This window comes from Eucyclogobius newberryi, unplaced genomic scaffold (genome assembly GCF_026437365.1).
Source record: "Eucyclogobius newberryi isolate DKJ021-1_F unplaced genomic scaffold, fEucNew1.0.hap1 SCAF_5, whole genome shotgun sequence".
NCBI classification, from domain to species: domain Eukaryota; kingdom Metazoa; phylum Chordata; class Actinopteri; order Gobiiformes; family Gobiidae; genus Eucyclogobius; species Eucyclogobius newberryi.
This window is the reverse complement of record NW_027316167.1, coordinates 11,969,080-11,983,994: the sequence shown is the minus strand read 5'-3', so window position 1 is coordinate 11,983,994 and position 14,915 is coordinate 11,969,080. Positions and strand designations below refer to the sequence as shown.

At 35.8% G+C, this 14,915-nt stretch overlaps 1 protein-coding gene across 4 annotated transcripts in view; it reads right to left on the bottom strand.

Annotated features, from left to right (window-relative positions):
- Window positions 1-14,915, bottom strand: part of dmxl2 (Dmx-like 2) — an 89,064-nt gene that overhangs the window by 5,972 nt on the left and 68,177 nt on the right. For 3 of the 4 annotated variants that reach the window (XM_072464991.1, XM_072464992.1, XM_072464993.1), the window contains 9 exons: window positions 14,795-14,854; window positions 12,315-12,401; window positions 11,280-11,401; window positions 10,255-10,393; window positions 7,175-7,235; window positions 6,960-7,087; window positions 6,077-6,154; window positions 5,904-5,995; window positions 5,763-5,815 (listed from right to left, as the gene is read on the bottom strand). In XM_072464991.1, the coding sequence (XP_072321092.1) occupies window positions 5,763-5,815; window positions 5,904-5,995; window positions 6,077-6,154; window positions 6,960-7,087; window positions 7,175-7,235; window positions 10,255-10,393; window positions 11,280-11,401; window positions 12,315-12,401; window positions 14,795-14,854 (820 nt within the window). The remainder of the gene's footprint in view (window positions 1-5,762; window positions 5,816-5,903; window positions 5,996-6,076; window positions 6,155-6,959; window positions 7,088-7,174; window positions 7,236-10,254; window positions 10,394-11,279; window positions 11,402-12,314; window positions 12,402-14,794; window positions 14,855-14,915) is intronic. The other variant, XM_072464994.1, reaches the window with a different exon arrangement.

The following is a 14,915-nucleotide window of genomic DNA, read 5'->3' as shown; positions in this document are numbered from 1 at the left end:
TGAAATACAGACATACATGTGAAATACAGACATACATGTGAACTACAGACATACGTGTGAAATACAGACATACGTGTGAAATACAGACGTACGTGTGAAATACAGACAAACGTGTGAAATACAGACATACGTGTGAAATACAGACATACATGTGAAATACAGACATACGTGTGAAATACAGACATATATGTGAAATACAGACAAACGTGTGAAATACAGACAAACGTGTGAAATACAGACGTACGTGTGAAATACAGACATACATGTGAAACACAGACATACGTGTGAAATACAGACATACATGTGAAATACAGACATACGTGTGAAATACAGACATACAGACATACGTGTGAAATACAGACATACATGTGAAATACAGACATATGCGTGAAATACAGACGTACGTGTGAAATACAGACATACATGTGAAATACAGACATACGTGTGAAATACAGACATACAGACATACGTGTGAAATACAGACATACATGTGAAATACAGACATACGTGTGAAATACAGACATACAGACATACATGTGAAATACAGACATACGTGTGAAATACAGACATACATGTGAAATACAGACATACATGTGAAATACAGACATACGTGTGAAATACAGACATACGTGTGAAATACAGACATACGTGTGAAATACAGACATACGTGTGAACTACAGACATACATACGTGTGAAATACAGACATACATGTGAAATACAGACATACGTGTGAAATACAGACATACAGACATACGTGTGAAATACAGACATACATGTAAAATACAGACATATGCGTGAAATACAGACAAACGTGTGAAATACAGACATACATGTGAAATACAGACATACATGTGAAATACAGACAAACGTGTGAAATACAGACATATGTGTGAAATACAGACATACATGTGAAATACAGACAAACGTGTGAAATACAGACATACGTGTGAAATACAGACATACGTGTGAAATACAGACATACATGTGAAATACAGACAAACGTGTGAAATACAGACATATGTGTGAAATACAGACATACATGTGAAATACAGACATACATGTGAAATACAGACATACATGTGAAATACAGACAAACGTGTGAAATACAGACATATGTGTGAAATACAGACATACGTGTGAAATACAGACATACATGTGAAATACAGACAAACGTGTGAAATATAGACATACGTGTGAAATACAGACATACATACGTGTGAAATACAGACATACATGTGAAATACAGACAAACGTGTGAAATACAGACATACGTGTGAACTACAGACATACATACGTGTGAAATACAGACAAACGTGTGAAATACAGACATACGTGTGAAATACAGACAAACGTGTGAAATACAGACATGTGTGAAATACAGACATACATGTGAAATACAGACAAACGTGTGAAATACAGACGTACGTGTGAAATACAGACATACGTGTGAAATACAGACATATGCGTGAAATACAGACAAACGTGTGAAATACAGACATACGTGTGAAATACAGACGTACGTGTGAAATACAGACGTACGTGTGAAATACAGACGTACGTGTGAAATACAGACGTACGTGTGAAATACAGACATACGTGTGAAATACAGACATACGTGTGAAATACAGACGTACGTGTGAAATACAGACATACGTGTGAAATACAGACATACGTGTGAAATACAGACAAACGTGTGAAATACAGACATACGTGTGAAATACAGACAAACGTGTGAAATACAGACATACGTGTGAAATACAGACAAACGTGTGAAATACAGACATACGTGTAAAATACAGGATGAGGCAAGTGGAGTTCACCTCTGTGGCAAGTGTGGAGTACAGTTTATTCACATTTTTGTCATTTCCTTGTTAAATCTTCTGTGGGAGGAGCTCGTTCAGCCCTAATTTACACCAAATCCTTTCTTTGGTTGTATTTGGTGTAAACTGACTTCAATAATATAATAATAGTCTTTTATTCGTAAGTCTTCAGTCACCATATTTCACCTTAATTTGGTTCAAATATATAAAAAAGCAATCTACAATACAAATAATTGTTTGATGATTCGACTAATATAAAATAAATACAATATGAAAACAGTCTTTGACAAGTCGATTGCTAAAATATCATTATCGGTAATATACAGACATACGTGTGAAATACAGACATACATGTGAAATACAGACAAACGTGTGAAATACAGACATACGTGTGAAATTCAGACATACAGACATACGTGTGAAATACAGACATACATGTGAAATACAGACATACATGTGAAATACAGACAAACGTGTGAAATACAGACATACATGTGAAATACAGACATACGTGTGAAATACAGACAAACGTGTGAAATACAGACATACGTGTGAAATTCAGACATACAGACATACGTGTGAAATACAGACATACATGTGAAATACAGACATACGTGTGAAATACAGACATACGTGTGAAATACAGACATACGTGTGAAATTCAGACATACAGACATACGTGTGAAATACAGACATACATGTGAAATACAGACATACATGTGAAATACAGACATACATGTGAAATACAGACATATGTGTGAACTACAGACATACATACATGTGAAATACAGACATACGTGTGAAATTCAGACATACAGACATACATGTGAAATACAGACATACATGTGAAATACAGACATACATGTGAAATACAGACATATGTGTGAACTACAGACATACATACATGTGAAATACAGACATACGTGTGAAATTCAGACATACAGACATACATGTGAAATACAGACATACATGTGAAATACAGACATACGTGTGAAATACAGACATACAGACATACGTGTGAAATACAGACATACATGTGAAATACAGACATATGCGTGAAATACAGACATACGTGTGAAATACAGACATACATGTGAAATACAGACATACGTGTGAAATACAGACATACGTGTGAAATACAGACATACATGTGAAATACAGACATACGTGTGAAATACAGACATACGTGTGAAATACAGACATATGCGTGAAATACAGACATACGTGTGAAATACAGACATACATGTGAAATACAGACATACATGTGAAATACAGACAAACGTGTGAAATACAGACATATGTGTGAAATACAGACATACATGTGAAATACAGACAAACGTGTGAAATACAGACATAAGTGTGAAATACAGACATACGTGTGAAATACAGACATACATGTGAACTACAGACATACATACGTGTGAAATACAGACGTACGTGTGAAATACAGACAAACGTGTGAAATACAGACATACGTGTGAAATACAGACATACATGTGAACTACAGACATACGTGTGAAATACAGACATACGTGTGAAATACAGACGTACGTGTGAAATACAGACAAACGTGTGAAATACAGACATACGTGTGAAATACAGACATACATGTGAAATACAGACATACGAGTGAAATACAGACATATATGTGAAATACAGACAAACGTGTGAAATACAGACAAACGTGTGAAATACAGACGTACGTGTGAAATACAGACATACATGTGAAACACAGACATACGTGTGAAATACAGACATACATGTGAAATACAGACATACGTGTGAAATACAGACATACAGACATACGTGTGAAATACAGACATACATGTGAAATACAGACATATGCGTGAAATACAGACGTACGTGTGAAATACAGACATACATGTGAAATACAGACATACGTGTGAAATACAGACATACAGACATACGTGTGAAATACAGACATACATGTGAAATACAGACATACGTGTGAAATACAGACATACAGACATACGTGTGAAATACAGACATACATGTGAAATACAGACATACGTGTGAAATACAGACATACAGACATACATGTGAAATACAGACATACGTGTGAAATACAGACATACATGTGAAATACAGACATACATGTGAAATACAGACATACGTGTGAAATACAGACATACGTGTGAAATACAGACATACGTGTGAAATACAGACATACGTGTGAACTACAGACATAGATACGTGTGAAATACAGACATACATGTGAAATACAGACATACGTGTGAAATACAGACATACAGACATACGTGTGAAATACAGACATACATGTAAAATACAGACATATGCGTGAAATACAGACAAACGTGTGAAATACAGACATACATGTGAAATACAGACATACATGTGAAATACAGACAAACGTGTGAAATACAGACATATGTGTGAAATACAGACATACATGTGAAATACAGACAAACGTGTGAAATACAGACATACGTGTGAAATACAGACATACGTGTGAAATACAGACATACATGTGAAATACAGACATACATGTGAAATACAGACAAACGTGTGAAATACAGACATATGTGTGAAATACAGACATACATGTGAAATACAGACATACATGTGAAATACAGACATACATGTGAAATACAGACAAACGTGTGAAATACAGACATATGTGTGAAATACAGACATACATGTGAAATACAGACATACATGTGAAATACAGACAAACGTGTGAAATACAGACATACGTGTGAAATACAGACATACATACGTGTGAAATACAGACATACATGTTAAATACAGACAAACGTGTGAAATACAGACATACGTGTGAACTACAGACATACATACGTGTGAAATACAGACAAACGTGTGAAATACAGACATACGTGTGAAATACAGACAAACGTGTGAAATACAGACATGTGTGAAATACAGACATACATGTGAAATACAGACAAACGTGTGAAATACAGACGTACGTGTGAAATACAGACATACGTGTGAAATACAGACATATGCGTGAAATACAGACAAACGTGTGAAATACAGACATACGTGTGAAATACAGACGTACGTGTGAAATACAGACGTACGTGTGAAATACAGACGTACGTGTGAAATACAGACGTACGTGTGAAATACAGACGTACGTGTGAAATACAGACATACGTGTGAAATACAGACGTACGTGTGAAATACAGACATACGTGTGAAATACAGACATACGTGTGAAATACAGACAAACGTGTGAAATACAGACATACGTGTGAAATACAGACAAACGTGTGAAATACAGACATACGTGTGAAATACAGACAAACGTGTGAAATACAGACATACGTGTAAAATACAGGATGAGGCAAGTGGAGTTCACCTCTGTGGCAAGTGTGGAGTACAGTTTATTCACATTTTTGTCATTTCCTTGTTAAATCTTCTGTGGGAGGAGCTCGTTCAGCCCTAATTTACACCAAATCCTTTCTTTGGTTGTATTTGGTGTAAACTGACTTCAATAATATAATAATAGTCTTTTATTCGTAAGTCTTCAGTCACCATATTTCACCTTAATTTGGTTCAAATATATAAAAAAGCAATCTACAATACAAATAATTGTTTGATGATTCGACTAATATAAAATAAATACAATATGAAAACAGTCTTTGACAAGTCGATTGCTAAAATATCATTATCGGTAATTGCGCATACAGTATATTACACTGAGTAAAGTTCAGTTTTGATAATTTAACTAAACTGAATAGTTTGGAGAAACCGTCACACGTCACAATGTCTGAAATATACAATTAAATATGGCATTTGACAACTAAAAACATGATTCTATTCTGTGTTATAAGTGCTAAAATGGCGTGATGTGACTCTCTGCAGTAACAGCACACGACACTTACAGAACACACACAAGACAAAGCAGTGACAACGACACAGACGCCTGCTCTTACCGTGGATCATTGTATTGCTTGGAGAGATGAGGGTGTCCCAGAGGCAGACGTTCCTGCAGAGGCAAATCAGAGACAGTTGTTTGTGCGTTAGACGGTTTAAAAAGCTGAGAAGATAATAACAATATTAGTCCTGGAACTGACCGGCTGTCGCTGGACTGTCCGGCTGTGGCGATGAGACTCGAGGATGTGATGAAGGCAAAGTCTCCACAGGTTTTAGTGTGACATTGCCAACTCTGAAAGAAAAGAAACACACTTTTAATCAGCAATTCGGTTTCACGTTTGCCGTAATCGAAGGCGGTTAAACGAGTCCTCACCAGGTACGGTTTGGGGTTCGATGACGTCTGGTTGACCTGCCACAGACTGAGGAAACCTTCTCCGTCGGCCACTCCACACTGCAAAGAACACTCTCAAATTACACTTAAATCTATGGTTTATTTCACTACTTTTGAAATAAATAGCCAACTAAATAATACAGACTTGGTACATGTGGATAAACACAGCTTCAGTTTAATCCAGATTCAGGTATTTCTAATTACAATCTTTAAGTCTTTTTATCCTAGAGGTTTTGTTTTTGTGTTAAAAGGCAATGATTTAAAGTGGGTATTGTTTATCTTCAGGAAATTCATATTGAAAGTCCATTTTATTTATAAGTAGATCACAGGCTATATTACAGACCATTTTTTTTTTGAATAAGATAAAATCTTATTCAAAAAACAAATAAAAAATTGCCCTTGATCAACATGAGAGAAAAATTAATAAAAAAAATATGTCTTAAAACCCAGTCCTGGACAATAAATACAGACAACAAACAATACATGACAACAAAAGTGGGACAAAATGATGTAATTGTAATTTGTAATGTGTGTGTAAGACAGTGGTTTATGTAAATACATGGTGCTGATGGGTGATCGAGATGTGTGTGTGTGTGTGTGTGTGTCAGAGAGTGAACATTGTGTACTTCTGTTCTTACAGTCAACTGAGTGTAAATTGTGTCGTAAACTAGCAATTTAGCTCGAATCTGGTGCGGAACATCTCTGTTTGTTATGATCTCAATGTCTCTGAACAATGTCCCTTCAAATTAAGACTAAACTAAACTGCAACCTGACAATATCTACTATAGACTTACATTTCCTCCCAGCAGTCATTGGATAGTCAAAAACAGTTTTAGTGTTTCATAACTGAGCATGTGTTTGTTACCTTATTCCCCTGTGAGTTGAAGTAGAGGCGTGTGACCCGGGCGTTTCCGGCTTGTCTGAAGCAGATGAGCTGCTGAGGTCTGTTCCACTCAAACATGCGCACGCTGCCGTCCTGAGCGCCGGTCAGGTCTAATGCACAAGACAGTTACATCAGGAGCAGCATTATAACGAGGAATAACATCGTGATGAAATATCCCTGGAAGCAGTCGCACTTACAATACTGATAAATGGGATGTGAGGTCATTCTCTTTACGTTGTTTAGGTTTCGCTTCATGATCTGTGAAAGACGAGCAGTTTTAAGAAAAGAGTGGATTACACAGCCAGAAAAACAATCAGATAGAAAATAATATTAAATAATAGTGTGTCAGTTAATTGTTAAGTACAATACATAAAAAACAATAATAATATAAAAATGCAATATAATAAAAAGTAATAATAAATAACTATCTTTCAATCTGTCATTTTTCATTTTCTTTAATTTTTGTCTTTGTTAAATGTATTTTTTTTGCATATTTTTCCTTGTCAAAACCTGTGTGAACAATCAGAAAGAAATCAGAAGTAACAGTTTACATTTCAATAATCTGTTTACTCCAGAAATCGGATAATGATCAGATTTTTGGTGTGTAGTGTGTGAGCACAGCCTGAGACACACTTTCAGGAACATGGGCTGCAGGTGGATTTTGTCTTTTTTGTTTTAATAAATGCTGTTTACCCTATTCATGGGATTTGGCTTCATGTTTATAGACAACATTTTGAGAACTTTCAAACGCTAGAATATTGTATTGTGGGTTTTCATCACTTTGAAACCTGTGAAAAGCCTCGTCTAATCTACATTTAACCCCTCAAACTGTTGCTATGATCTTTTACAGGGAATGAAAAGACCACATACTGTAACTGTGATAGTGAATGAAGCTGAACCTGCTGAACTCATTATGGTTGTGGCTGGAACATGAAAATCTCTGTGAAAGTGACGCAGATTTGTACCTTGGCCGGACTCGTCTAGAGCAGCTGCTATCTGTGTTTACACCAGTGCAGGCCACACAAACCCCTGTGACACAGACTCAGCAGCGCTAAAGTGTTTAGTCCACACGGGCCCAGCGCCTGATAAGACTGAGCGTGTCGGGCATCTAACCATACAGACACTCCACATTATTATTATTATCATCATCATTCAAACTATTACTGTATTTATCGTATTTATGTTCATCTGGAAGATTTGACCTGTTCAGCTCTATCATTTGAGGATGCACAATATATCGTGATCCAATCTGATACAGCTGCCACGATTAATCATAGTCGTGTTTTATCATTGTAATATAAATCGTAACAAATCCAAATTGAAAGCATTAGAGGCTTCATCAATCTCCTGCAAATGTTTTTCACAAGGCTATCCCAAATAAATTGTCTGTTTGCTGTAACCCGAGTCAACATTTTTCATCTGGCTCGGTCGGTAGGCAAATTCTTATTTGTTTTACTTTGAAGGCAAAAAAAAAGATCAAAATTTAGTCATTTTTTGACTCGGAGTGACCACCAGGGGTCAGGCTACAACAGTCAATGACAGAAAACGGCTCTATCAGCCCGATCGGGAGACAAAATCTCACGATTTTAAGATATTTCAATCGACCTTTTGTACGCCGCTATCCTTTATTTTGGAAGCAAAGGCGAGAGGGGGGAACATGCGGGGGACACGGGCGCCGCCATGTTTGTTGTGATGACGCTGCTGGGCGTGTTTCAATCCCAGAATGCATTTACGTAAGTCAAATTTCACACCCTGACAGAGCCTGGCATTACTATGTAAATGTCAGAGGCGCCAACAAGGGGAAACCAACTTGTAAAAGGCAATATGAAGACTCCTACACGTGGTTTGATTTATCATAGACACATGTGGAGGACTGAAAATTAAGATGCGCATGCGGTGCGCAGTGCGTTATTAGTCCTTTGGGATGAAAGACAGGTTTACAAGTGTGATAAAAATAATTGACACGGTGGTTCAGGAAATACCGGTTGGTGAGTCGGCGAAATAACTGAAAAATAAAAGATTTTGACGTTTTTTCAACAAAATGCTGATATATTTTTTTCAGTCGGCTAGTTTCATAGCAGGCCGGTCGGGTTACGGCAAACAGACATATTATTTTGCCTAGCCTAACCTGTGTTATTTTAATTTGGTTGTTTGTTTTTTATCTCAGTGGAACTCTTCTGGTGAAAACATTAAAAATAAAGACTCTAAAACACAAAAAGAGGTGTCAATAAAGAAAAAAAAAACATTTAAGATTCTTATTAACAATACACTATCTGTAAATAATCTCTATTTAGACACGTTCACCCGCCACATTTCAAGTTGTATTTGGTTGATAATGTATTTAATATAAATAATCATTTGACTAGTCGACTGCTAAGATAATTAGCTCTAGATAATGCAATGTTCTGTCTTTTTGTAGAAAAATCATATTGTACTTGTACTTTAGAAGATTCTTGTGTTTGTTAAGCAGTTAAGTCTTCTACAAATGTTAATGCTCCTGGAACTGTTTACAATGAGCACAGATCTAATCAAAATCACAATATTTGTCAGCCTCATTATCTTTTATTCATGATGTTTTGCAATTCATGTTTAAAATGCCACTGTAGATTCAATGATTTGCACTATTTTTGTGAATGGGAAGGAGCAGTAATTAAACTCATAACTAAAACTGAATTAGTTAGTATTAACAAAGATGTGGAACAATGCACCACGGTTTATAGGCTGTGGTAACGAAGGAACGACGTACAAAAGTAAAAGTAAAAGTACTGTACTTGACTATTTGACTTTACTAGATTTCCACTTCCCTACAGCTTTTAACAAGACTAAAAAGTATTTTCCTTTACTGTTTGAGACCGCCTGACATGGCTGACGGGTTATTTTTACTTTCATAGTTTGAGTTGACGCCCAAAATAAAAACGGCAAGAACAATTTTGAAATCGATTCAGTGATTTGTGCGGAACATTTTTTTTTTTTTTTTAAATCCAGATACTTTTTGACACTTTAATAGTTGTCAAAATCTGTGCGCAAAGTACTTTTTTAAAGGGCCACTTCAATACTTTTACTTAAGTAGATTTGATGTCATACTTTTACTTTTGTAATTATTGTATTCTTGTACTTTTACTTAAGTAACAACACTGAGTACTTCTTCTACCACTGTTTGAAAGAGAATGATTGATTAAATGAATAGTTTTGAGGTGGATAACGTATTAAACATCGGACTCAGAGGTGGTGTTTATGTGTGTAACTCATGATAATAATGACAAACACAATGGCGTACCACGCTGGCTCCCATGCTGGTCTGCCCGCTGCCTAACCAGGGCATGGACGCTGACACGGACGCGGTCACGGGCATCTGCACTGGAGCGAACGGCTGTGAGATGTTTGTCTGAGACGAGCGATAATCCACGTCGTCTGAGCTGCAGGGACAGAACACAAGTCAGAAAAGATCATTTTATGTTCATGAGACATACACATGGACAGAGGCATGAAAGAATATGTGTAATATATGTAATATTATGTGATGAGCTCTTGTGTAAAGCTACATTCATATAAAAACAATGTGCAATTTCATCGGATGCAACGGCAAAGCTGACACATGAACCTGATGCTAAGAAGCAATTGTACTGTATAGGAAGAGACATTTTTGAGTCCATATTTAAAGGAAAACACTATCAAATTGTGAGTAAAAGCTTTAATACTTCTATTTACAACACTTAAAGCTGGCATACCTGACTTTTGTTTCGTAAATTAATAAACGTATTAGAGTTTATATAGGAAAAAGCAGCACTAAATCAGATTAATGTAACCCGGAGGAAAGAGACTTGACCAAAAACAAATCACACTCCCAAATGTTTACATAAATACTAACAATGTGTCAAAGGTTTAGTGAGAGCTAGTGACACTGCAATGAATGAATATTTGGCCTTTCTTAAAATGACTTGAATTTAGAATTTAAATCTGGACTTGAGTCATTTTGACAAGATGAGAAGTAATTGCTTTAGTAAAAGACATTTTTCACTGGTTATAAGATCATTTAGAATAATAAAAAATGAGAAATATGAATTTGCATTTGAAGTACTAAGCAGTGTATTGAAGTAAAATATATCTGGAAAGTAAAATCACCATCAAATAAATAGAACTTAACAGGTCAAAACATCTGAAATGAAGATTAACATCCTGAAAGTAAGACATTTAAACTCCACTAGACTTTCTGATGTTAAATGGATTTACATTCCTTCTTCCTCCTTTCATGGTTTGAATATTGAGCAAAGCAGCTTTAAGTACAAGAATATAGAAACAAACCTGCGAGACTCTTTGTCAAAGTCCTCTCCGATCCAGGTGAAAGGCTGGACACACACGAGCGTGGACACGTCCACCTCCTGCACGTCGTGAGTGGAGGCCAGCACCAGCTCGTTAGAGTTTGCCTAAAAACACCAACGAGACGGACAATTAATCAGTATAACGGCAATGTGGAATTTTTAGGTGTGCAGGACAATAAACCCTTTTGAACTTTATTTTGAAGATAGAAAAATATCAATAATAAGTCACAGGTAATATTATCCTAGATCAAATGAAAAGTTCCTCATTAGTGCAAATGAGAGCCCAGAGAGGGATTTTGCATCTTTTTTATGGCAGAAATAATTAATCAGAATAATTGTGACTGATCGAATATTAAAGTAATTATAATTGTATTTTGATTATAGTTATCTGGACAATCCAGACTCTAAAACTCACGAAAAAAGACCTTTTATAATAAAAACAGCGGCATTATTACATCAACATGTAATAAAGAAAATAATGCACTTCATTTGTTAATATACTTTATCTAGAAGTCTTCACTCACCATAGTTCAACCTGTATTTTGCTGATAAATGATTTTCATAGAATAGAAACAATAATTTGTCTAAAAACCTGACTAGACGACATGAAAATAAAACAATTGCAGCTTTAAGTCGATGTAGTTATGCATTTTATATCTGAAACTAAATAGGTTTGGAAATACTTTTGAAATACTTCACATTGACAGCAGCAGCAGCAGCAGCAGTAGTAGTAGTAGTAGTAGTAGGAATAGTAGTAGTAGCAGTAGTAGTAGTACATGTTTATACCTACAGTACCGGCAGCAGTATGTTTTTAGCATTTAAAACACCTACAAAAGGCATTATTTAGGATTCTTAACATCTAAACTGACACCTTACACTGCCACTGACTCCAGCATAACTTAAACTGTGAAAATGTGAGATCTCCAATCCTTATATCAACCTTACAAAAATCTGTAAGTATTCTTTTTTTGTGATGACGCAGCGGTGACCTGGATAAAAGCTGTGTAAAGTAAAGCACCTTATTTATAGCGAACGCCATGATGATGTCCGACTCCTTGTGGATGATCTTCGCCTTGCCTCCGGGATAACCCAGATCCGCCTCCACCTGAGCGGCAGACAAAGCATCGCAGCTCGTGACATTGAAATGACTGAAGAAATATCATGTATTGTGTCCAGGCAGAAACGGAGAGGGAAAACAGCGTTAGTGTCAGCTCCGTTATTTGATTATTTTACTACTCCCAGGTTTTGGCGAAGGCGGAGGAAAGAAAAGCCGTCCATTTTAAAGTGAGAAAAGGCAAAAGAGATGCTGGTTAAGTGTGTGATTGATTAAATATTGACTATTGTAGCAGTAGATTCGGATTACGCTAGTGCCAAACATCCTTCTCGATTAAGAGAGCCCTGACAGGAAGCATGCTGTTAGTTTTATACGCTGAGAACATTATTACACCCCCAACAAAACATTATGGCCTAAAATACATCTACAAAATACTATAGAGCCTTTAAAATGCAATGGAAAAATAACAGATGTTTTTTTTCTGTATATTTTGACTACATTAAAGTAAGATTGTCAATGGAACGAGTGTATTATATTGTTTTACTCAAAATAAGAAAAAAACAAGCATTTTCTAACTTGAAATGAGAAAAAAATGCTACTACACTTAGTAAATAATAAATAAAAACCAAAACTTACTGATTCTATTGACAAATCTTATTCTGAAAGTCAAAATGCACTCGGATCAATCACTTTCGAACTTATTGTCTTATTTAAGACGTTTATTTTTCCAGTGTGTTGTACGAATGTGAACATAACCCAGAATGGTGACGATGTGAAGAGGATCGTGACACATTTTCAATAATAAACTGATATCGGAAACTAAACTCCAATGATTTTAAGAGTAAATAACAACAACAAAAAAGCGAACATTTTTCATTTGTAGGGTAGAAATGTCAGTTTGCTTTTTTATTACAGAAAATGGAAAACAATATGTGGGTATTTTCTAGCCTTAAAACTGTGTTTGAGCTTCACAAAAAGTACAATTTGTGGAAAGTATTGTAATGTATCTGAAGATAAAATGAAAATCTGATGTGTGGTCAATATTTCTGTCCAGTAAAACCTAAAACTCATGATTAAAATGCAAAGCGTCTGTCATAATCTCCTTTTAAATAAACATGTGCAGTAAAATGCAGAAGTAAATGTGTTTAAACCAGGCTCTGACATCACTCACATGTCTCAATCTTAACTTGTCCATTGAAATCGCATCACTTTTACCTCCATTACTGAATAAATAAAGTTTCTTCTGGGTCGATGTAACTATGTGCACGACAAATGTTACTCTTTAAATCATCTATAATAATTTGCACTTTTTTAATTGTTAAATTCCTTATTTTCTCTCATTTAATCCACTTCAAATATAATAAACGTTTGAAGACTTTCCGTGATCATAATGTAATGGCTCATGTGTGAGTATGAAATCTTTTAGGTCAAACTATGAAAAAAACTAAACAAAAACCACCAGGAAGTGAAGTGAAAGGCCCGCATTTCAGATCAATAGAGCAAAGAGTGCATTTGAAAGCTAAAGTCATTAAAGTAGAGCTGTAAACCAGGCTTGTGAGGAGCGTTTAGGCACTGTACATGAAGCACACATGAAAAACAGCATATTTAATTTTACTATTGGTACTAAATCGTGCATATTTGTACTGCAAGTCTCTGATTTAGACTGCCCCACTTACATACAAATATACAGTAAAGCGTGGATGTTTACGTCAGTGTTTTTCAAGTTTTTTTGTTGACAAGATGCTGATACACTCAAACATTATCCCAGAATCTCTTATCAAATGACTGTAATTATAAAAAGTGTCACTATGTCTGGCCCTTTATGTTGTAGTGGTCATTTTTGTGCGTTTTATCAGTTCAGAAGTTTGCTCAGAACACTCCAAAACGACAATTTCTAAGAACAAATAACTGCGTGAATTGTTTTTTCAACGCACACTAGTGTTCTCTGGTTGTTTATGTGAGAACAGCAATCTACAGAGCAACAACAGCGCCAACGTATTATAAGTTTAATGCCAAATTTACATGCAAATTGACCCTATCATTTTAATGAATCAAAGTCATACGAACAGCATCGCCCAAATCTTTGTTGTACGTTTTACCATCACTTTATTAACTCTGTTTAGCTGTGCATAAGACTGGAAGGATTTTATCTGCACTTCCCTCTTCTAATATACCTTTTATAATGATTATTTATGTTTTTATTTGTTTGTTTGGTGATTTTAATGCATCTTTTCCTGTTCTGTAAAGCACACAGTACAAATTGTGCTCTACAAATAAAACTAGCAAATACATCTTTTGTGTTTTTTGTGATTTTGACACTATTAATATGGGTTTCTTTTACAGATTTTAAACCTTTATCTTGTGCAATGAAGACCACAGTTAACGCACTCCTCCAAACCTGATTCAGCAACAGAGACAGACAGATTAGGGCTGAGAGATACTACCTTTTTGCGACTGCTAGCTCCAGCTACGCAGTTGGGTTTTACCTGGTCCACATCTACAGACTACACACACACACACACACACACACACGGGCAACACAAATGACACGACACGACGGCACAA